The sequence below is a fragment of the Rattus norvegicus genome, chromosome 13, assembly GCF_021556685.1.
Source record: "Rattus norvegicus strain SHRSP/BbbUtx chromosome 13, alternate assembly SHRSP_T2T, whole genome shotgun sequence".
NCBI classification, from domain to species: domain Eukaryota; kingdom Metazoa; phylum Chordata; class Mammalia; order Rodentia; family Muridae; genus Rattus; species Rattus norvegicus.
The window spans coordinates 47214456-47239000 of record NC_141546.1 but is presented as its reverse complement, the minus strand read 5'-3'; the positions used below and the strand labels follow the sequence as shown (position 1 = coordinate 47239000).

The 24545-nt window shown below is 50.0% G+C and overlaps 2 protein-coding genes across 30 annotated transcripts in view; one reads left to right on the top strand and one right to left on the bottom strand.

Annotated features, from left to right (window-relative positions):
- The window catches only part of Plekha6 (pleckstrin homology domain containing A6), a 140263-nt gene that overhangs the window by 88247 nt on the left and 27471 nt on the right, over positions 1–24545 (bottom strand). For 2 of the 29 annotated variants that reach the window (XM_087581168.1, XM_087581170.1), the window contains exon 1: positions 11763–12030. In XM_087581168.1, coding sequence (XP_087437294.1) covers positions 11763–12001 — 239 coding nt within the window. In that variant the 5' untranslated portion in view covers positions 12002–12030. 29 annotated transcript variants of the gene reach the window in all.
- LOC148001610 (uncharacterized) lies at positions 17852–19718 on the top strand. The gene has a single exon (XM_087581949.1). It carries the CDS (start codon positions 18865–18867, stop codon positions 19651–19653), a length of 789 nt encoding a protein of 262 aa, XP_087438075.1. The 5' UTR covers positions 17852–18864; the 3' UTR covers positions 19654–19718.

Sequence of the window (24545 nt, the reverse complement as noted above, 5' to 3'; positions counted from 1 at the left end):
AAGCCACCGTGTGAGAGACTAATGCCACATAGAGAGTCAGATCTCCAAGCCTCAGGCTGTCACAGGGACTTGCCCACTGGCTTTAGAGCAAGTGACGGGGGTGACTGATAAGCAGTATGTACAGAGGGCTGAGGACAGTGCTAAGTGCTTTCCAAATCCACTCATCTAATCCACTCGACAGACAGCTCCTATCCTGGTTTTACAAGTGATGACACCGAAGCACAGAGAGGTTAAGTCACTGCTCAGCAGGGCCAGGATTTGAACTCAGCCTCTCGGATGTGGTTTCAACCACTGGGCTGCACCTGTTTTACTTTGCTACCAATTGCTCTTGGGGAAGAAAGAAAACGGGACCTAAGATGAGGTTGCCTTTGTCCGTGAGAGGCGTGGTCTCACCTTAAAACCAAGCAATATGATGTTCTAATTGCTGGGATTCGGGTGTCTAGAAGGTTCCACCACCACTACAGATAGTGCACCGTTCCCAGCCGTGGCCACAGAGGGCTCTGTTAATGCAGTGGAGCGAGCGCAGTCAGGGGTAAGTACTAAAGAGGCAGGGTCCTTGTGCTCCTGCTCATCTGCTCCCCAGTCCAGACACATCGGGGCAGCCAACTTCTCCCTCAGCCAGCCCATGAGGCCCAGGACTTGCAGGGCTACTCAGAGTGAACATCACTCAAAGAGAGGCTCCTGGTAAATGGTCACCTGAGCCACCTCCCAGCTCTCTCAGCCCACCCCTCACATTCTCCCCACCTATGCCAAGTCCCGCCCAGCACGATGCTCTAGGTTCAGCCCCAGGGGACACCAAACAGCGTATTAGGTGGGATGTGGAAGGAGGAGAGAGACAGCTGAAGCAGCGGTGGTCATCTCTGGACCAGAGGGCAGTGCTGGGAACAGGAGGAGAAACAGGCATCTCATCTTGTTCACTTTATGGACCGTTCGTTCATCTCCTCCCAAAGGACAGCGGCCAACATCTGCTCTGTGGGCAAGCCTGGCCATCGTTTGCATCTTATTCAGTGACTGGCCTCAAATGCTTTTTTCCTTAACAAATAGAGAAACTGAAGTCAAGCAAAGGGAGTTTCTCATTGTCACCAAATGCGAGATATAAGTGTGTGTGTGTGTGTGTGTGTGTGTGTGTGTGTGTGTGTGTGTGTGTGTGGTGGGGGCTGGGGGACCCTGTTCTGTTCTCTTACAAATTTCCTACCCCTCACACCAGAGAATGAAAGGATGGTTCCTTTCTCTTCTGACTTTTCCGTCACTCTTGCTCAGGAAATCTGAGTGGCTCTCGTCCTCCCGTATGGCAACTGTCTGTATGTCACTTCTATCAAACCTGCCAAGTACCTCCAGCTGGCTGAGTTTCCCTCGTCCCAGTTTCCCCCGTCCTGGTGTCTGGCATGTGACTGCAGAGTCCACTGGGGCCTCTCACACGGGGGTTATGCTTCTCAGGCCCAGCCTGTGTCTGTGGGTCGGATGGTGTAACGAGGGTGGCATGTGATCTCTGCTGCTCTAACAAACTCACAGAAACAGCTGCTCTGGGCTTTCGTGATGGGATGATTCAGGCAAAGAGCGGCCCAAGAGTCTCCCCTATCCCCCAAGGTGAGGGTGAACTTTAGAGGTGCTTCTCATGTGAGGAGCCTTGCTCCACCACACGACCCATCGGAAGCACTGGCTGGGCTGTGGAGGGGTCCCAGGCCAGAGGAGGATCCTGTAGAAAAGACCCTGGCAGACTCAGGCTGCTCTCTCCTTTACAAGAAGCAACTAGAAATCCTTACTTAGTAGCCTGGCTTCCCTCTTCGGTGAAGAGACAGGAAGACTTCCTGACAGCCGTGACACCAAACCCCTGTGAGCCTCTGCACCACCCCCTTCTGAAATCCCACTCCCCCCCCCACCCACAGACCCTCTGTACAAACTGATTCCCTGCTCCACACACACCATCGAGGCCCACTGTTGTAAGGCACGAGGGGCGGCCTGGGATGGGCAGTGTGGACGGATGGAGAAGGAGCAGGGGGCCTATCTGCATCTTCCAAAGCTTCAGAGCGCTGCCTCTGCCCTCTGCATCTTACCTGGTCTTTTGAAAAACAAATCCTCAGCCACGCCAGGCATGTGCCAGGCACCGAGCACCTGGGGAAGGAGATGGAACCTATTCCAAGGGATCTTGTGACTCCTTCTGTGTTCCAAAGAGCTGGGGGAGGACAGCCAGACTCCATCACTACTGACTCTTTCAATGAACAAAGCTGCCCTTGATGGCCAGAGGGCAGGCTGGGGCTAGCCAGAGGTCACGGCTGTCCCACAAGGACAGCAGAGAGTAAGTGATGCAGACCAGACTGCTTGGGACTGAGAAGCACCACAAAGCAGCCACCACAGATCCGATCAGGGCGCTCACTCTGACCCCACAGCAAATACCCTCTGTGTGCTCAGGCAGGTTACACAGCCTCTCTGATCGTCAACTGACTGCACTTGGCCACCACAGAATGGAGTCGGAAGAGAGGGAGCAAGCTGATTGTGCCTTAGGCCTACTTAACAGTCTTTAAAGGGTGAAATCCTGTCCTCTGGGGTAGAGGGTGGAACAGGGGTGGGTGTGGGGGCAGTCAAAGCTCTCAGAATTCCACTTCCTTCAGCCTGAACCCTCCCCACACTTCCACACGCATCCCAGCCACAGAGTCTCCTGCAGAAGGCTCCTTGTCTCCTGGTTTCCTAATCTTTTGTTTATGAGCCCATCTCCCCTGCTAGGCTGGAAACATCAGAAAACCCCAGCTACATCTTCCATTTCTCAAATCTGAAAGGCTCCTGTTTTGTGCCTTACCATGAGGATAAGGGAGGTTTGGAGCCTGTGCCCCTTGTGCTGAGGACAGTGTGGACGGAGCAACCCTACCTGTCACTCGGGAAGCTGGAGTTGTCCTGCAGAGCCTCCAGGCCCCTCCACTTTAGCAGAAAGCTAAAGATTGAGACTAGGCTGAAAACACCAGCCACCCCAGCTCCTTACCACGTGTACAGGGGCACCGTCCTCATTGCTTTAGTTAGATTTTTGGCAAAATCTTATTACTTTGACTTTATAGATTAAAAAAAAGTGATATCAGAGAAGGTAGGGAAGTTGCTCGAAATCACACAGCAGACAACAGAGCTTACATAGGACCCCAGGTCTGTCTGGTTACCCGTTCCTAATCTGGTTAACCTCCTGATGCATACCTCAATTGCAACTGCCTGCGTGCACCCAGTCTTCCTGCTTAAAATGAGGATCTATTCACCTCTGGCTCTAGGACCTTGTGACCTTCTGGGAATTCTCTCCCGCTTCCTGCTCATGGCCAGGCTCCCACCCTGTCTAAAAAGGCCACTGGACTCCACATCAGACCGCTGCCCCAGCCTTCATAGGGTCACAGTGCCATTGGTCAGTGCCACTGGTGTGAGGCACAGGCTGGGGACTCGGCAGGTGGTTTCCCCAAGGTCACTGCTAAGAACCATCAGTGTGGGAGAAGCATACCATGGTGCCTTAGGGGCTCCCCCAAATCACCCCCCACCAGCCATAGCTACACTCCTCACACTGTAGCGGCCGCTGCTCTGCTCTTCTGTATTTTCCTCCCTCAGAACCTAAGTGGCTGCTGCCCATGTAAATCTCATCCGTATGCCTTCGTCCCTTTCGTTTGGCCGCTCCTGCCCCAGTGCACAGAAGAGATCCTCCATTCTTGGGATTTTGCCTGTGCCCATCCATCCTGTAGTGTCTCCTGAAGGATACATTATTCTTCCCACCCTAAATCTAAGCCACCTCTTCCAGGAAGCCCTCCCTCATTGTCTGTGTCCGAGCCTGACCTTGCCGTCTGTGTCTCCACAGAACTTAATCTCCTCCTGCCTTTACCGTGTCTGGAGCTGTCATGTGATGCATCCATTTGACAAACATTAACTAGAGGCCTACGCCATGTACCAGCCGTCTACTGTGCAAATGCTGGGCACCAGACACTGGTCCCTTGGGAGACCTGCGCTCAAAGCAGTGATCTTCAGACCATTTCCAGGGAGAAGCTCAGCTCTGTGCCTGGACTGCACTCTCCCAAGGACTGTCTCCTCTCTATTCCATCAAGCACCCGATTTACAAAAGACTTCTGCTTTTGCACACTGGCATCCCCATCTCGTTTTGACGGTGCAGTCACTCCTACAACACAGGACAGGCAGAAGATGTTAGGGGACTGGAAAGACAGGAACACCAAGGCCCAGAAAGATGAAGGACTCTGCCCAAGTGCCTTCTGCTTGCCAGTTTGGGCATACAGAGAACTCAGGCCACATGACGTCCACAGCCAATCTCCTGTGGCCCAGACCATGAAGCTGAGAGCTTTGGAGAGATGGATGGGACCAAGTGAGGCCCACTTCTCCCCCACTGCCTCTGTGATATCAACAGAGGCAGAGAGAAAGTCAAGGTAAAGCAGGTATTGTTAAGAGCCTAAAGCCTTTGCCACAATCATCCCCGAATTCCCAGAACAAAGGCGCGGTGTGTGCTTGTCACACATGGAGAGAACTTGTGGACAGACAAACGGCAGACGGTAGACAGACGCTATCTAACTGCAACAGAATACGTGCTTGTGTGGGGTGTCATCCTAAAAGCAACGAGTTCTGTCTCAGTGGCCTAGTAAGATCGCCACGCGGCCACCTGCCTTCTGTGTAGAGGGAGGAAACAGACGAAACGAAGCTAAAGCCCTTCTTCCAGGCAGAGCAGGGTGTGGGCAGCGATCGGGCTGAGAGGCTTCGGAGCTGGGCTGTGGCTCCAGCAGCCAAGTGTGAGGAAATGCCAGGCCAGACATGCGTGGGTTCCGATCACGAGTGTAGTAACTGAAAACTAAAGGAGGCCTGAGCCCGAGGCTCTGTGGGAGCCCTCATCCTCCACCCTAACCTTAATATTGCAGTGTAACCCAGCCGTACTTCCTCAGACACTGTGAGCCTCCTTCAAGGCCAACCACTAGAAGCCGGAGCTTCCTGAGGGTCAGTTCCTCGTGGGCCAGTTCTCACTCTCGTGATGGGCAAGCAGCCCTAAGAGACTCAGGGTTGTGGACCTGAGGGCATCGATGGAAGGGTATTTTTTATTTTCAGGATTGCACATGTTGAAGCAGCAGATGGGATTAAGGAGGGCCGGTTAGTGTTTGTCGCTAGGGACAAAGACACGCTACGGAGACTTATAAATAGGGTAAGTCAAGGAGGCTACGTCGTGAATAACCCCTTTATGGGATAAGAGAGGAAGGGCAGGGCCAAAGAACAGGACACTGGAGCTCTGGCCACTCTTGGGCCCAATCACAAGTGTACTAAGGAACAGACACCAAGACAAGAAAATTGAGTCATTGCTCAGACAGAAAAAAGAGCCAAATAGGCTGGATCATGGCTCAGTGGAAAAGGCCCCAGGTTCCATCCCCTTGATAAAAACAACAGCAACAAAAGAATCTCTGAGAGAGCTAAGAATGAAGGGGAAAAAAAACGCTCTGGAGAAAAAGAAAGCCCCAAGCCAAGGGCTTTATGTCTAAGGTGCTGAACTGGGAAGTGGAGTCTGGGCCTGGTGATTTAAAGTGACCCCTGGACAACAGTTAGGAGCATGTTGGGAAAAAGAGACTGGAAATCAGATGAGTAGAAGACACTTGGCATCATTGCGGAGAGAAGAAACTCGGATATAGATTTGACTGGCATGCTCCACCACAGAGAGGCAGGAGCCTGCTCCACACTAGGCCTCAGCTAACCCGAATGCTGTCGAATGCAGCTGTGTGGATGTCACAGAGCTCCTGGAAGACAGGAAAGGCCTGTGTGGAGCATCATGGGTAGGTAACATCCCTGTCCATCGGTGAGTCCAGATCTCTGAGGTCAGCTCACGGGAGACAGAAAATACGTGGTAAAAAGACATTTTTTTCCTTCAGTGAGCAAAACAGAAATGGAAACTGAGCTAGGGGCTATCTGAAGGACAATTTCTAGACAGTGACTAACTGTCTCCATTTTCCTGGGATTAAGGGGAGTTCCTGACACACAGGACTTTGATCAGGAAAGTCCTGAACAAACCAGGATGACTTGGTTATCCCATTAAATGACTCATACTTGATAATGTCTCTGGGTTGTTTGATAAAGAACTAGTGGAAACCACATGGGCTCTTCTTGCTCAGACGAATCTAGAACTCTGTCCCCAGAGTTGGGAGGCCTTGCGTCCAAATGCCTGTCCTGAGAGTCCTAGGGCACATACAACCCCACCTGACGAGATAGTTGACTACTTGGGGGGTCAAATGACCATTTCACGGAGGAGGCATATCAGGTATCTTGCATATCAGATATTTACATTATGATATTACAATAACAAAATTACAGTTATGAAGAAGCGATGAAAATAATTTTAAGGCCGGGGGGTCACCACAACATGAGGTATTAGAGAGTGGCAGCTTTAGGGAGGTTGAGAACCACTGCTCTAGAAAGATCTTTTTGGCGACTGTTAGAGTGGTTTGTGCAAACGCTACAATAGCGTTTGAGCTGGGTGTTGGGTGGCCACTGGGCATCCACATGTCCACGTGGTCCCTCAAGGATCTTAGAGAACAAATACTGGAAGAAAACCACAAGAAGAAGTAGCAACAGCCACGCCAAGCTATCAAAGTCAAATGCAGGCTACTGTGAGCATGTAGACCCTCTGTCTACAGTAAGCACAGCTCCTCACCATGTCCAGCCCCTCGGAGTCCAGCACAAGCAGCCGAGCTGCCCCCAGCTTGGGTCCACTTAACTTTCCTCTGCACTGCTGTTGAGGCAGGCTGAGCACTTGTGTCCAGCCCCTCGGTGGCCAACTTTCTCTGCAGCTCCAGTTCCATGCCTCCTCCTGCCAGCTGAAAAGGAACTGAGCTCCAACTGTGTCCTTGAGCCTGTGAAAACCAAAGGGCATTCGTGGACACCCAGATCCCCTGTCCCTAGAGCAGGTTTACCCTGTTCTTGGGCCAGACAGGAGGAACGTGGCCTTAAAAAGTCTGAAAGAATAAAGCTCCCCTTTGCCTCTGCACATCACTATCCCTCCCACATCACCCAGTGGACACCCGAACGACGTGACGACAGGGACAGCCAAAAGCAACAGCAATGCCCCAACAGAGCATGCTGCGCTGCGTCAACCTCAGTTTACGCTTAGAGCACATTACTAACCAACTGCCTTGGCTGCCAGATACCTAAGGACCGGCCCCCCTTCCAGCTTCTTCATCTGTCCATTCACGCCTTCCCTAACAGTCCTTGAGAGCTTTCCCTGGACTGAGCTAGGTACTGGCACCTGAGCACAAGTCCAGCCTGACCTCACTGAGCCTCCTTACCCCCATTACTGCCATTTAGCTCCCTTCTTCCCTTATGGGTACAGATGAGTCAAGACCTGCCCATGGCTCACACCCTGAAGCTCTGTGCTCAGGCAGAGAACCCTCCAGGTGATAGCCAGCTCTGCACAGCAGCCTGCAGCAGGAGGATGAGGTAAAACAGCTCCTTTGTTGCTTCTCCCTGGCCTGGGATAGAAAGTTCGGGGCTCTCTGTTCACATATGTGAGTCACATGGCTGGCTCCCTGAAGAAGCAGCTCTAGGATGCTCTGGGCAGGAGCCCAGGGAGAGAGAAATACAATGTTGCACTTGCTCACAATACATACTCTCCCTCCCGGATTGCTAGAGACAGTAGCGTCAGGGCTCCCTCATTATCTAGGCTTCTTTTCCGCCCGGGTTCTCTCTTTCCCTCCTGGTGTTGTCCTTCTCCCTGCTTCTCTGTCTCCCTCCTGAGGCCCACCTTGTACCTCCAGCGGCCAGCATGTGAGAAGGCGCAGGGTTAGCCAATGAGAAGGAGCTGCTGGTTGGTTATAAGAGTCCTTGAGCTCTGATACTTTTCCTGGCTGGAGCCTTTGGCCCATTTAACTCCAGGAGGTACTGACAGCCTCTGCTTGATTGACTTCCTTTTCTGCCCAGCAGTTTGTTGTTTCATTTTCTTACCACAGATTTCCATCTTCGATCTGCAAAGGCAGATGGGTGAACAGCTGAGCCAGGCCTCGGGGACCTCAATTTCTCCTGGGGAGGAGCCTCATCCACCCCATTCTCCAAGCCCAAACCTCAGGGGACTTCCTCGAGGGTAAGAGACAGCCCAGGCCTCCAAGATGGAAATGTACCAGGAGCAGGTCTAAGCTAAACACTGGTCCTCCTCACTCCTTCCCTGTTTGATCCCATTCCTCAGAAAAGGACACGGCAGCTGCGGGGCAGCCAGATCCTGACCCAGGACAGTCATAGCCTTCACTCACTATAACACAGAGAGTAAGAACCCTGTCTTCTTTAGACACAATGCCATTGTCCTAAAAATTGGCGTTAACTTTCCGATGGCCAGGAGGAAAAGAATACAAATTGCTCCTGAGTTCTGCATGGACCTCCTTGGTGAGGGACAGAAAGTAAAGAAGGTAGACTCTAGTCTCCATAGCGTACAACCAACTGCTGTCTGTCAACCTCTCAGGTGCCAATTGCCAAGAGAAGATTTACATAACAATGAGGAACAAATAGGTGCACTATGGCGTCCCTTGCACCTGCTGAGTTCTTTATTTAGTGGTCATAAAATAACAGTGTGTGGTGGTGGGCACCTTTAATTCCAGTACTCAGGAGGCAGAGACAAGTGGATCTCTGTGAGTTCAAGGCCAGCTTCTCCTACATAGAGAGGGTCAGGCCAGCCAGGGTACATAGTGCGACCTCATCTCAAATATTTATAATAACATTATTATAATAACTAAGGCAGGCAGAATTTAGCTTTTTTTTTTTTTTGGCCCCAAGACCAAGTAATTAGAAAATTAGAAAGTCGTAAAACAGTATGCCACACCCAAGTAAGCCCCCTCCCACCCCCTCTGTGTGTGTGTGTGTGAGAGAGAGAGAGAGAGAAAGAGAGAGAGAGAGAGAGAGAGAGAGAGAGTGCACATGCATGCACACATCCTTTATTAACTGTAGATTAGGTCACAGGTAGCAGAAATCTCTAGGGACAGGATATGGACAGTAAGGGGAACTTCGTGTCTAATCATTAATTTAATTAAATGTAGCTGAATTGTATTTCAGAACTAACTAGAAATGTTGTTTAGAATGTCTTGGGCTTTGACTTCCTCCACCAGTACTACAACTTGACATTTGTCTGAAGAGCAACGCAGAGGACCGGGTCTAGACTTCAGACCTAACACTTGTGTCCCCCTTCCTCCAATCTTCCCAACCTACAGAGGCCAGAATGGGTGGGAATGAGCCTCTGGTCTCAGCTTCTACAACATCTCCCGGAGGAAGAGGCCTCTTTCCAAAGCAAGTGATCACTTACTGTGAAATCAAAGAAGCAACATCTAATTAAAGGGAATAATTAATGGGCAATTAGTCTGTAATGAATTAATGGGTGTAGGCAGTGATCATCAAGGTTTCTGACACCCCACCGAAACAAGCAGACAAGCAGACAAGCAGACACAGCGAGTCCTGATGGCATGGACACAAGACCGAGTCTTGCCCTGCCCCTCCCCCCCACCCAAGTAAAGCGACCAAAAGACTCTTTGGTCTTGATCAAGCTGCCTTTGCAGGTAATACAGAGACAGCTGAGGACTAGGTCCCCAAACCCAGGATAGGGAAAGTACTGTGCCAAAGGTAACTTAGTTATTTCAGCAACACATCACAGAGAGAAAGAAAAGACAGGACAGATAGGAGTCACCCGAGAGCCGTGACAGCCATCGTGATGCTCAGACCTTACTTGGAGTCAAATCAAAAAGAAAATGATTTTAAATATGACGGACAGAGAAAGGCGAATACTGGTAAGAGTTAGCTCTGTTTAGGCGTGATGGTGTTTTGATGCTTTTCTTTAGAGATGAAATAATCAGTTGTCTAGGTTTTTCAAGATAATCAGTGGATAGAAAAGACTGGAAATATAGTAAAAGCAAGACCGACCATGAGCTAGCTACTTCAAATGCTTGGGCATAAGAGGGTTATGGCATTGTTCACTCTGCTCTTACACGTGCTTAAAAGTTTTAATTAAAAAAATGTAATATAAATCAGCAGGTGGGTGGCTCAGTCAATAGTGGCCTGTCAGACAAGCCTGAGGACCTGAGTTTGAGTCCCGGCTGCCACTGGCAGGTGTCAGGGGTGGGGTCAGAGACAGGCAGATCCCTCAAACTCATTGGCTGTCCAGCCAAGCCAAACTGATGAGTACCAGGCTCTTATTTGGTGTCAAATCAAAAGGAAAATATTTTTAAATATTTAAATACATAAATTAATTTAAATATATAAATCAGATGCAAGACCCAATGGCAGACCCCTGTAATCCCAGTTACAAAGGAGACTGAGACAGGAGGGTAATAAACCCATGGCCTTCCTGGCTAAAGAGTCCAAGGGTTGGGAGGCAAGATGACTCAGTCGGTGAAAGCAGCATCTACAGTAACCCCTGAATCCACAATCCACTCTGTGGAAGGCGAGAGCTGACTCCCACCAACTGTCCCCTGATCCATGTGTGCCCTGTGTGCACTCGGGAGCACACGCACAAAGAATAAATAAAATGCAGTGCCATTTTTCTTTTCTGTTTAAAATGTGACTTCAAGACCAGTCTGGACACCTTAGTGAGACTTTCTGGTGAGACACAGTGGTACATGCCTGTGATACCAACATGTAAGAAGGAAAGGTTGGAGAAATCACGAGTTCAAGATCATCCTTTGCTACGTAGAGTTGCAGGCCAGCCTAGGCCACTGGAGAACACATCTCGGAAGCCAAATAGGTAAAATAAAGGACAAATCAGATCACTGTGAGCTTGTGGCCGTGATGCAATTAACTCCTAGAAACACGAGGCAAGAAACCAGGATGCTATTCCCTTCCTGGCAAAACTACTGCCACCATATCCCACAGCCACCCCCACCCCCACCCCACCCCTCTCTCTCAGCAGTCTCTCTGTGTAGCTCTGGCTGTCCTGGATTTGCTTTGTAGACCCGGCTGACCTCGAACTCAGAGATCAGCCTGCTGCTGCCTCCCAAGTGCTGGGATTAAAAGGCATGTGCCACAGCTTGTACCCTCATTCTCTACAGCTCCACTGCTCCTTCAACAGTGGTCCTGCCAGCACTGCCTAAGAGAAAGTGGCAGCCCCTGGGCATATCATCTTCAGAAGGCAGGTCCCGCCCTTCCTTCCCTGGAGCAGCCATCTCTGAGGGCATCACCAGCCCCAGGTGGAGTTCTCTCTGCTCCTGGGTACTGAGGCGAGCGCTCTCAGCAGAGCAGCAACTGTAACAGCTGGGTAGACCTCGCTGCCTCTCTGCCCCTTCAGGAGACAGCGATGGGACATGGGTGCAGGAGGAAGGGTAGGTTTGGGAAAGACAAGGCCACACAAGAACCAAGAACTCAAGCCTGTATTCCATCCCTGCCCTGCCAAGACGGCCAACCCCACCTTGAACAAACACCCCTCCATGCTGAAGGCTGCTCCCTGTCCAGCACTTCCTGGAGCTACGGATCGGGAAGGGAGGGAGGGGAGAGCGTTCTGAAGCTTAGAGCCTCAGGGAGAAGGGGTCACAAATCGGAACACATGCAGAGCATGAGGTAGCCGGGTCCTCAGAAGGAAGGGATCAGGAGAAAGTGTGCCTTGTTTGGCACATTTTGGAGTTCAAATTTGTTAAGCAAATAATTGACTAAAACAGAGAGAGAGGAAGGAAGAGGGGGTCAGCAGTAGGAAGAGAGGTGGTTAAGTGAGGATTCACCGGAATAGGTAAACCCAGGCATTAGCCAGGTCAGCCAGCCTCCTGCCTGGTCCCCAACAGCCCCAGACCTGTATTCCCAGCCCTTACCAGCCAGGAAGTGTGTGTGAGAACCACCTCGTGCTGCCAATAGTCCGCTTCCCACACACGGAGCAAGCCACTCTTGTGAGAGCCACAAGTGCCCTCCTCCACCTGCTCCTAAGGTGCAAAATGCCAGGAGATGCTCCACCCCAGACCCCCAACAGCCAATCAAAGAAGCTGGCCCAGAGCCCGCCCTCTTGGGACGCATGGCCACAGTATTCAAACCACGGGGCTTGTTCCATATTCATGCCCACGCTGGGCAGTCACGAGATGACCCCACCACAGAACTGCCTCTGGGTTCCATCCACCTCCCGCTCTCACTGATCTTCAGGGACCACGGGGCCAAGGTCCCCGGTGAATCAACCTCCCTCCAAGCCAAGGGCAAGCCGGTGCAGAGCTAACTCTTAGGCACTGAGGAAGTGCCAGCAAGCCAAGGGATCTTGCGACTCACTCCAGCTTCCCTCCGGATGCTGAAATGAAAATCCTGGCTCTGTCACTTTGTGGCTGTACGAACTCTGAGAAATCACTGAATGCTTCAAAGTAACCCAAGGTCACTGTGACCCTTTCCTTTTGTCTGCATCCTCAGAAGGATGGGAACATGCAGAGGGAGAGACTGCCGTGTTTCTCAACAACAAAGACGCTCTATAAACACAGGGTATCGTTATCATAAACGGGAGGCCCTGACCCACAGCGAGGAGGGCACAGGTTTCTGTCAGGCTTGGCAGTGCCCCACTGAATAAGGATTAGACAAGTGCAGACCAAGCCAGAGGGCACCCAGGCTCTAAGCTCACTCTAAGACCCTGCCCAGAGATTCCCCAGCTCTACGGGGAAGGATCTGAACAGTGGAGGGGCGGGGGTGAATAGGGAGAGATGGACTGGTGTTGGGGAATGGTTTTTGTGCACTGTGTATTCAGATGCTGATTACTGTGCCCAGAGTTCTGGTTGCAGTCGGACACTGGCGTCGTTGTTGTTGTTGTTGTTGTTGTTGTTGTTGTTGTTGTTGTTGTTGTTGTTATTGAAGCATCTCCTGTCTCAGTGTTGTGCAAAAATTGCTCTCCATCACCCCTGATTGGTTAATGAAGAGCTGATCAGCCTATTGCAGGGCAGGAGAGTTAAAGCGATCCCAGCGATGAGGGTGGGGTCCCAGGTGGAAAGCAGAGAGAAGAAAGGATCAGCATGAGAGAGTCACCCTGAGGACACAAATAGAGCAGGGGCAGCCAGGGTGAGCCCAAGGTGGCAGGTATGTCTATTTGTACATGCTTGGCCCAGGGAGTGGCACTATTTGGAGGTGTGGCCTTGTTGGAGTAGGTTTGTCACTGTGGGTGTGGGCTTTAAGATCCTCAGCCTAGCTGCCTGGAAGTCAGTCTTCCGCTAGCAGCCTTCAGATGAAGATGTAGATCTCTCAACCCTGCCCACACCATGCCTGCCTGGACACTGCCATGCTCCTGCCTTGATGATGATGGACTGAACCTCTGAACCTGTAAGCCAGCCCCAATTAAATGTTGCCCTAATAAGAGTTGCCTTGGTCATGGTTCTGTTCACAGCAGTAAAACTCTAAGACAGCAGATAACGGGGTACATGGCTGGGGAGTAGGCAGTATAGTTAGAATAGATGAGCATGTGCCTAGCTATAGTGCTAGAAGCTTATTAATAAATATAATAGGTCTCTGTGTCATTCTTTGGTACAAGGGAGGGTGTAGAAAATCTCTGTACTTTTACAGCCTGGACCTAGGATTTGTGTTTCAGAGTTGACAGAACGTTCATCTGCCCATCCAGGCAACACGGAGAAGCAGGCAGCCCAAACTCCAACAGCCCTTCTTTGTCTCCATGGAACTAGAGCTCTAAGTCAGGTTCTGTGGTGCTTCTTTCTGTAGAACGACAGCCATATCAAGAATAATCTCTGGGGATGTAGGTCAGTTGGTCAAGCTCTGACCTAGCATTCCTGACACCCTGGGTTCAGTCCTCAGCTCTGCATGTAGTTCATGCCTCGTCTCGGCTCCTGGGAGGCAGAGGATCAGAAGGTCATTCAAGGCCACCCTCACCTCCTCAACATGTCAAGACCATCCTGGGATACAAAGCTCAAAGAACAACAGCAACAATATTCTCCGGACATTTGCATAGCTTTTTTAGACACATTGACTGTTTTCCGTTGTAGCTTCGTGTAAGGGGGATGCTCTGGAATCTTCTTTTTTTCTCAGCTGATATAAACACGGGTAGGATCCAAAAGAGATGGGGAATTATCTGGTTATGCATCCTGAAGGGGGAGGCAAAGCCAGGTGACGGTCAAATCTCTCCTGTTCCAGTCAGAAGCCAGGGTTCAGCCTGGAAGGGATGGCTGTGGCATATCCTGAAGCCTGGGCCTGCCTCCCATTGCTCCCTCTGAGGCCTAGAGAAGTAATGACCCACTTCCACACTAAGTACCTTTAAGGGCCTCCACCAGGGTTTCACTGGCAATACACTGCCTTATAAACAACTGTCCCACCATTTTGCTCCTGGTCACTGGTTACTCCAGTGATGGTGCACACCTGTAATCCCAGCAAGATAGTCTGAGTTTCAGGCCAGCCTTGGGTACTTCATAAGAAGACGAGGTTTCAAAAGAAACAACAAAATGTAAGGTCCCTCTGAAGTTGTTAATTCTACAGAAAGGCAGCTGTGCCCTTGTCTTGACCACGAGAAATTTTTTTAAGTTTGATGGTAGCAAGGAATAGAATCTTCTAGAACCTGTCTGTGATACAGATGGCCGGTATCTGGGCAGGACATGCAGTATGGACTACTCACACTTCAGACAGGTGCCTAGGAAAGTTTTCCTGAGTTGACTGTGCGTCTGGGCAAGAGAGACGACTCAGGGGTTAACAATGCTCCCTGCTCGTCCACAGGACCAGAGCTTGGTTCACAACACTCATTCCAGGCAGCTCACAACCACAGGTAACTCCAGCTCCAGGGGATCTGACCCCTCTTCTGAACTGCATGGGAAGCAGTACTCACACGCACATAACCCTAACATGGTCAAAAATAGTAAAAATTATTAAACCTTGATACTATGAATGGTGGTCTCTGGTTCTCCAAGACACTCTTCAAATAGTCTGTGAAACCCAACAGTGCTTCCTAAATTACCACAGAGGCTGGTTCTGGGCATGCTATTCTGGATTTATTTTTGGGTTGTAGAGTATTTTACATATAGAGATCAAAGAACGCCCTCATATGGGTCCTGGGGATCAAACTCACATCACTGGGCTTAGCAGCGAGCGCCTTCACCCACTAAGCCATCTTACCTGTCTTTATTTTTTCTTAATTGACAAATACTAATTGGATATGCTTTTGGAGAACAATGGGATATTTTGGAATAGGCTAATTAGCACCTACATCGCCTCGTTCTCTTATTTCTTTGTTATGAAAATAGTTGACTCCACTCCTCCAGCAACTGCGCCAGACGTAGTACATTGTTACAGTAACCACTTTAAGCAAGCAAGATCACCAGAACCACCTCCAGTGAGTAGCTGAGACAGGTGGATATCCCCGCTTTCTCCAGCCACACCTCCCATAGGCTTGGTAGGTCAGCAATACAGGAAATGCTCAGAGGCACTTTTCCACTCAGTTGTTCCTGTCTGTGGGATGAAGCCAGGGAGGAAAGCAGGATGGGTGGACACTGGGCTAGGGGAGGGGGATGGGAGGAGTTAGCTTGACCTCACTCCAGCACTGCAGGCAGGAACAGGGCCCAAGCTGGGCTCTGGTCAAGCCACCCCCTCCTTCCTTAGCAGGCATAGGCTAATGTGAAGCCCCTCTGGAAGGAATGATGGGAGGTGGCTGTTTTTAGCAGTAGAGTCCTCAGGGAATCCCATCTCTCAGAGTACTGTTAAGGAACGGTGGGCATTTCACCCTACTCTGCTCTTTGCCTTAGCAGCTAGGTAAAGGCAAAAGAACATTCTGGAAAACATCACAAAGCCCTCGGCTCCAAGGTTGGCAGAGTTGGGCAGATGCACACGTTTTGATCAGCAGAGATAAAATGGCTTCAGGACAAAAAGACAGAGAGGAGCTGAAGAGATAGGTCAGCGGGTAAGGGTGTTATTACTCAAACCGGATGGTCAGAGTGCAATCCCTAGACCACATATTGGAAGGAGAGACTGCCAAAAGTTGTCCTCTGACCTCCATACATGTCCTGTGGCACACACACATACACAACATGCACACAATACCCATCCCTCTGCTTTTCCTGTCTGAGCTGCCTGGGACCAAAGAGCTAGCTGAGCGGAGCCAGGCACTGAGGGTAGGAGAGCATAGTAGGTGGGGCAGGGCCTTCTTTTCAGACGCTGCTCGGCCTGGCCAGTATCAGTTCTGCTGGGTCACCTTCAGGAGTCATCTCTCAGACGCTCCACTGGAAAAGCTTCCACATTGTGATCTTCTCCATTGTCAAGAGAGTCCTTCCAAGGGACCCTATTCCCAATGTCCCATCTAATATCTTATGCCGTTTTATCCTCTTGTCTTCAGAGACTATCTCACTCTACTCTAAACCTTGGATTGCCGGACCCACCTACTGAGTGTTTGAAACAGCTCATGGGGTGTTGTCATGACAGAATTCCCCTATCCACATCAAGGCTTTAAAAGACCAGCACCTGCGTAGGCCCCGCCCTCCCCGGTGTCACAGCCCCTGCAGGTTACCTGATGCTCTGCAAGTACACTGCACTGGGCTGCCTCGGCCACCTACCTCAGCCTCTGAGGGCTTGGAAGCCAATCCTCATGGGTGTAGAAATGCTTTTTACACAAGAATTTTCTAACTCCAGACACTCAGAACAGAATCACAAAAGCAAGTGACTGCATGAGACAAGTCTCCTGCTGGGCAGAGCAGGGTGTTTGTGATTGAGAGCTGGGTCTGAGGATGCACATTGTAAAGGAGGAATGTCTGAAGGTCGTCTGGCTTTGCACTGCCATGTAGCAATGGCTAGGCTGGACAGTCGGAAATGAACTGAGCTTGGGAAGGAATGGAATCCCAGACTAGACCATTGGCCACCTGAGCCGGTCAGTGTCTCCTGTTTGAGAATAGTCTTGCCAGAGCCAAGGGAATAAGACAGAAGGACACCAGGAAACAAAACACAGAAATTTTATGTCTCACGGGCCTCATGAAGGAAACACCTTCCAGCAGCTGCTGTCACCTTGAGGGCCTGCATCCTGGTTCAGCCAGTGAGGCCTCACAGGGCCCAAAGGCTTGGAATGGGGTCCCTGGTGCTTTAGCACACAGAAAGAGACAGAAAGACAGGAATAGAACTGAGAGGCAGGGTGGGTATGCATAAAGATGAGGCAGAGGGAAGAGAACTAATGAGCTCTTGCTGGAATTAATTTTAAAAGAATAAACACAAGCAGTTAATGGGAGACGGTAGAATTCTCCAGCTCAGCTGCTCCAGGGGACCCTGCTGGGGGACCAGAGAGTTGTCTGTCTGTTCTGTGGTTACAGGGGACACGGGTGTCTTTGGGGGAATCCCAAGGAACCAGATCCCTCTGCCCCACCCCTGGGCTCCATGGGAGTCATATCATGGGTTGATAAACTACACTCATACCAAGGATGCTGAGAACAAGTCCCCCAACCTTGTCACCAGTTATGGAGACTGCCAGATGTGCAGAAGGCCATCAGATGCTTAAGAGCAAGGTGTCATGGCGAGTAGGCAGCGAGCAGGAAGCACCGACTACATGCACAGCTAAACCACCCTATCATACAGGGAACATGTGATCTACAGATGGGGAGCCCGAGGTTCCACAAGGCTGTGTGTGCAGGAGAGAGTGCGTGCTCTACGGTCCCAGACACCTAGCTTTGAATTCATGTCTTTCTCGCCACGCCCCCTGCACAGGTGAGGCAACTCCTCTCATCTCAGTGTTGTCTCCTGTATAACATGGATACTACCCGCTGCTTACGTCCCAAATTGTGGGATGATACCATAAAGATCCCATCGAGTACTAGTAAGTGCGCATAGCAAGCGTTCACTTTGTCTGTTGTCTTCCTACCCCAGCTCCTCACCAAGGTAATCTGCTCCTTCTTTCAACACACAGTGGAACGACGAATATTTGCAAAGGGGGCAAGGAAAAGGAATTTATGGAAGTCCTTGTGTATATACAGGGCACTTTACCAGACTTTAGGGTGGGTTATAAAGATGAACAAGAACACAGCAGAGTCCTTGACTTTAGGAGTTTACAACTTAGCAGGCCCAGCCCAGAAATAACTGAATGCTGGTAGCATGTGGCAAGAGCTATGGGAGACAAGGTGAACAGAGACACAGCCCTGGAACCTAGAAAGCATAAATGGTGAGGAGGGGCACAGCACAGAGCCTGGCTCCTGTGGCAGCCAGGGAAGGGTCCAGAGAGCCCAAGTGATTCTCAGGACTTCTGTGCAAGACTTGTTCTGCAGCAGGACAGGGTGAGAGAAGCAGACAGGAAGTGAAGGGGTAGAGCCTCTCATAGGTGGATTCAGGAAGAATTCAGAAGCTACTTGTCAGCCATGGCTCAGTCTGCAAGTCAAAGATGGCTGCAATCCTTTGGAGCTCCTCACATTGCAAGGTGGGGTCCATGTCTCGTTTTCTGCATCCGGGTGTTCAGTATGAGAGAATATAAGAGACAGGATGCAGTGTGGCTGAGATAAAATGGCATAGCAGGCCTTGATGTTTCCTCTTGGGTGTCTTGGGAGGTGGTGTGGTGTAGGGTGTGTGTGTGTGTGTGTGTGTGTGTGTGTGTGTGTGTGTGTGTGTGTGTGTTCGTGTGTATTTTACATTTTACAGTGCTGGGGATGGGCCCAGGGCCTCATATGCTGGGCAAGTGCTCTACCACTGAGCTCCACTACCGCCCAGAATGCTCCCATGAGATACTGCCTCTCGGAATCATGTGACTTAGCCTTCTTTCTCAAGGAGCCAGAATGACAGGCCCAGATCCTAGATGACAGCTAGCATCCCCTGCAAGTTGCATGGGAAGACACTCTGTCTGTGTATCCAGAGGGATCTTCAGATGATAACAAGGACATTTGGAATCTCAAGCAAGAGCCACAGACCTGGCCCATTGACCTAAAGGCAGTAATGTGTCATTGTTGTGAGCCACCATATTTTGGGTTATCTGCTTTGTAGCAATAGTTAATCGAAATGAAGTCCTTACTGCAAATGGGTGGGTCCCACAGGGAAAAGCTCCTGTGTGCTAGGAGCAGGGAGAAGGGCCTTAAAAACTCTGTAGTGAGGAGGAAGGAGGAAGAGGAGAAGGAAGAGGAGGAGGAGAAAGAGGAGGAGGAGGAAGAGGAAGAAGAAGAGGAGGAGGAAGAGGAAGAAGAGGAGGAGGAGAAGGAGGAGGAAGAAGAGGAAGAAGAGAAGGAGGAAGAGGAGGAGGAGAAGGAGAAGGAGGAGGAAGAGGAAGAGGAAGAAGAGGAGGAGAAGGAGAAGGAGGAGGAAGAGGAGGAGGAAGAAGAGGAGGAGGAAGAAGAGAAGGAGGAGGAAGAGGAGGAAGAAGAAGAGGAGGAGGAAGAAGAGGAAGAAGAGGAAGAGGAGGAGGAGGAGGAGGAGGAGGAAGAGAAGAAGGAGGAGGAAGAGGAAGAGGAGAAGGAGGAAGAGGAAGAGGAGAAGGAGGAAGAGGAAGAGGAGAAAGAGGAAGAGGAAGAGGAGAAGGAGGAAGAGGAGGAGGAGAAGGAGAAGGAGGAGGAAGAGGAGGAGGAGGAAGAGGAGGAGAAGGAGGAGGAAGAGGAGGAAGAAGAAGAGGAGGAGGAAGAAGAGGTGGTAGAGGAAGAGGAGGAAGAAGAGGAAGAGGAGGAGGAGGAGGAGACTCTAGCTCAAGCTCCACAGTACCCTCAGCACTTCCAGCTGTGCTGTCAGATCAATATGACTTACCACACAATTTCCCCCAGGGAGATAATGCTAAAAGTTGGTATGTATAACGTTGCTTAGGACAGAGTTATTTATAACAGAAACAAACTGGAAAGAACCCAAGTTCTTCTTCTTCTTTTTTTTTTCTTTGTAAAAACATTGAGCTGGGGATGAAGAACTTGGGGGGCAGAGGCAGGTGGATCTCTGTGAGTTCAAGGTCAGCCTGGTCTACATAGTGAGTTCCAGGACGGCCAGGGTTTCACAGTGAGACCCTGTCCCAAAGAAAAACAGTTTTTTAAAACATTAAGTGTGTGTGTGTGTGTGTGTGTGTGTGTGTGTGTGTGTGTGTGTGTGTGTAGGTCAGAGGGCAACCTGTGGGAGCTGGTTCTCTCCTTCCACCATGTAGGTCCCAGGAATCAAACTCGTGTGTCAGGCTTTGCCGCAGGCACCGTTACAGCCATAGATTAAACATGACCCAGAACCCTGCCTGGGCCCTATCCTCCCCGGTGCCTGCTAATAACATGTCTCTCCATGTGCTCAATAAGCCATCCTGCCAACCCCAACCCAAATTCTTTGTTGCAAGTGAAGGTTGAGCAATAATGAGGCAGAATTATTTAAGGGTGTTCGAGATGGCGAACTAATAAACTACTGTCACGCCTGGGAGTGTTTTTATAAAAATAACCATCAAACAAAAGAGACCCCTGAGAACAACAGCTTCATCGCAGCTACAAGTGTGGGAAGAAAGAATAATGAGAGCCAGAAGGAAACATGGGACAATGTCCGTGCTTTCAGACAAAGCTGATAAGGACCACCGCACCCCCTTTTGGTTTTATAAGATTTTTAAGACAGGGTCCATCTGGCTGTCCTGGAACTAGTTATGTAGACCAGGCTGGCCTCAAACTCCCAGAGATCCACCTGCCTCTGCCTCCAGAGTGCTGGGACTAAAGGCGTATCCTATCGTGCCCGGTTTAACTGCCACTTTTTTAAAAGTACCAATTTAGAGGATGTATCTTGGTGACAGAGTCTTTGCCCAGCATGAACCATCCTCAGTACCAGCACCCAAGAAGGAGGCTGACGCAGAAAGATGTCTTGAGCCCAGGAGTTCAGCTGGCCACAAGTGGCATTCCGCTTCAATCAATGGATCAGTCAAATCAATGAATCAGTCAATACAAACACTAAAAATGGGTTCGTACCTGTATTATAGGAATCAGCAGAAACAAAGTTACTGGAGATTTGAAAACCCTCCCTCACCCCCACTTTCGTTTTGGATTTTTATTGTTTGGTTGGGGTTTTTTTTCTTTTTTTAAGATTTATTTATTTTATATAAGTACACTGTAGTTGTCTTTAGACACACCAGAAGAGGGCATCAGATCCCATTACAGATGGCTGTGAGCCACCATGTGGTTGCTGGGATTTGAACTTGGGACCTCTGGAAGAGCAGTCAGTGCTCTTAACTGCTGAGCCATCTCTCCAGCCCTGTTTGTTTTTGTTTGTTTTGTTTTGTTTTTTGTTTTTTTTTTTTTTAAGCAGGGTTTCCTTGAGTAACCCTGGCTGTTGGCCTTGAACTCAGCGATCCACCTGCCTCTGCCTCCCGATTGCTGGGATTAAAGGTGCATGGTGAGAACACTTTCTAACCCAGGAACTGATTGAGTTCCAGGCAGGAGGCAGGGGGAAGGGAAAGGATGGGAGCAAGCAAGAAGGGGCTGCCGGATGACAGGGCTGCCAGTGGGTGAGGGGCTGCAGCATCTCCTCAGCAGGGGTGTCGAATGTTAGAAAACAAACCCACCAGTGTTTGCTGACACGTGCAAGGAGAAGGACTCACACAAAAGCCACACATTATCCCGTAATTATTGTCTCTCTCATGCCTGCAATTAACAGCTGTCTGAGAGGCGGCTGCTGGGGTAAATAAATGTTCACCCCCATTACAGTCAATCAGGCAGCTGAAGCGCCAATTAACAAGCCCACTGCAGAGACACTTGGGGACCCGGCAGCAAGTGCAGGAGGAAGTGGATATGGGAGAAGGTAAGATGCATCTTGGGTACTATCTAAAAGGATGCACAAGGTGATTCAAATGAGCTACTCCGAGCCAGAAGAAGCCCAGTTCTCCGTGACTCCATATATCTGGGTCCTGAGGAGAACCCCTGACCCATAGGAGGCTGTGGAGGGGAAGCAAGGCAGGAGAAGGCCTCAGAGAAGCCACCTAACACCTCTGAAGAGAGACAAAGGGCAGGGAAGGGAGCCAGCTTAAGGCCACCAGCAGAACTTATACTGTATGGTGACTAGTTTCTCTTAAGCGGCAAGCTCAGAAACACAGAGAAGACATTCATGACAGAGAAGTCAAAGCCGATTGTTTTGTCCAGGGGAGGATGAGCCAGCAACGGCTCACAGGCTCTGGCCGGGACTGCAGAGCAGTAGTAAACGTTCTTGCTCAGCAGGCGTGAGCCCCTAGATCCAATCCCAGTACTTCCAGGAAGAAAGGGAACGACTCCCTTGACCGCACTTTGGGGCTGGGAAGATGGTTTTGTGGGTAAAAGTCCTCGCTACATGAGCCTGAGGACCTACGTTCAAATCTCCAGCAACCAAGAAAAAAAAAAGTCATCTGCAGGCTGGGAGTGGGGTGGGGTGAATGGGGTGGGGTGGGGTGGGCGTGAAGCTGCCACCATCAGTGAGAAGCTACAACTACAGGGAGGAGGTAGCGTGCATTGGAGCAAGACACCCAGCATCTTCCTCGAGACTCTGCCTATGCATAGCGCTCACTGTCACAATCCTCCTGCCATTCCCCCAAGCGCTAGGGTTATAGGTGTTCATAGCCAAGTACTACATAGGGAATTTGTGACCAGATATTTTTGAGAACAGTTTGATGTCTGTCTTCAGGAACCTGATCAGCAGAACTCTGATGATGGGCAGGGATCCGGGATGTCGCTAGGCAGAAGAGCATTTGCCTGCCCCTAGGCTCCATACCCGGTCCCCACCACCCAGAGAGAAGACAGAGATACAGAGAAAGACACACACAGAGAGAATGACTTTAGAAGCTAGGATAACCCTACCACCACATCCCACCTCCCACCCCCATCCCCCTGATTCCTATGACAAGTTGACTAATTAACACAATTAGTGGGCTAACGCAATGCCTCTCAGATTTTGATGGACATCTTAGGAACCATCTTCGGGTCTTGCTGAGGTGAGGCCTGCGATCCTGCATTCCAGACAAGCTCCAGGGCGATTTAGATGCTGCTGATCTACAGAGGTCTGAGGTGGGGAGCACAGTGGAGATATTTGCAACACCTGCGCCCCTTTTCCCTGGAGCCTGGAAACCTCAAAGTTGAAAAGGGTGAACAAAAGGTAAAGAAGGTCCCAACAGCACACGCTTCACTCAGGGGAGAAGCAGATACACTGAGCAAAGCAGAGTTGAAAGAAACCCTCTAAAGGAGGGAACAGCTGGAAGGAGCAGATTTCCCCAACAAAATGGCAGAGATCAGGATGGCTCCGTACAAATGAGGACTCTTCTGCATTCGGAACCAAAACAAAGGGGTGCTTTGAGCTCTCCTTGACACCGAACTTTCCTCTAATTCAGAACATTTGTTATGCAGGATAAGGGAGACATAAGCCTAACAGCTCTCCATGGAAAAATAACCTGGGTTATGCAAGTTCAATTTCAACACTAGGGATCTGAAAACCTAGTCTGGTGTGGCAGAAATATAGTGTTAAGCTGGAGGATATCAGAGCCTCATGAGACAGAGCATATTTGAAACACTGTATTCAATGCTGCAAATGCTTACTTCAAGGGAGGATTAAAAGATACCATGTGCTAAGTTGCCCGTATTTTCCAAGTACTGTTCTAACTTTTTTAATGGGTATTAGTGAATTTAACTTAACAAAAGAGGTAGGTTCTACCATCACCATTTTACAGATGGGTAAATTGAGGCGCAAAGAGGTTGAGAATTGGAAGATCACAGCTAGTGTCTTAGTGAGGGTTGCTATTATTATAAATACTATAACCAGAAGCAAATTTGGGGTGAATAGGCTTTCCACACCTCCACATCACAGTCTAGCATCAAAGGGAAGTCAGGACAGCAACTCAAGGCAGGAGCCTGGAAGCACAAATTGATCCGTCCGTCATCTGTGGAGGGGTGCTGCTTACTGACTTGTTCCTCATGGCTCACTCAGCCTGCTTTCTTATAGCAGCCAGGACCACCAGCCCAAGGACGACACCAACCACGGTGATCTGGGCCCTCCCCCATCAATCCCTAATTATAAAAACTCACTATAGGCTTAGCCACAGCCAATATTGTGGGAACATTTCTCAACTGAGGTTCCTTCTTCCCAAATGACCTTAGTTTGTCTTACGCCGCCATAAAACTACCCAGCACTGCTAGAAAATACAGAGCCAGGTGCAGGCCCAAGCAGGCGGATGCCAGAGATTAGTTTTTCCACTGCGTCCTGAGTTCTGTGGACACTGTTTCTGCCTCTTGTAACGATGACAGACAGGAAGCCCAGGGGAGTTAGGATACTGGACCAGAACCAAAGTGTGAAATTCAACAAAAGAAAAGTCAAATTCATCATCCTGGAAGGACTCAAGCAGAAGCTCTCCAAGATGGCATAACGGCTCCTCAGAGCCCTGAGGGGAGACTCGAGTAGAGGTTGGCTGACAACATCCAGGGCTGAGATTAAATCCCACTCTGCTTTTGACCTTTCTGACCGGAGAAACAGACCCCGAGTCTTGAAGCGCAGGGCTTATAGCGAACTGTATCAAGTGGAGACTTGCCCGTTGATGCTGGTTAGCTGTACCATGGCAAGAAAGAGACACCAGTGGCCAGACATAATTTGCCCAGGATGCTGTAAATTGAGCCTGAAGGAAGACTGCTCTTGAAAGTGACTTATTCTCCTAACCACTATCTCAGGAGGTTCTTGTTGGAATGATAAAACCCCTCACAGCTACCTTACCTAGAGACACTCGTGTTTTCTGTCTTAGT

Bases quoted from the DNA above. Each gene is read 5' to 3' on its own strand.
- LOC148001610 (XM_087581949.1), top strand. From the start codon at position 18,865: ATGAAGTCCTTACTGCAAATGGGTGGGTCCCACAGGGAAAAGCTCCTG.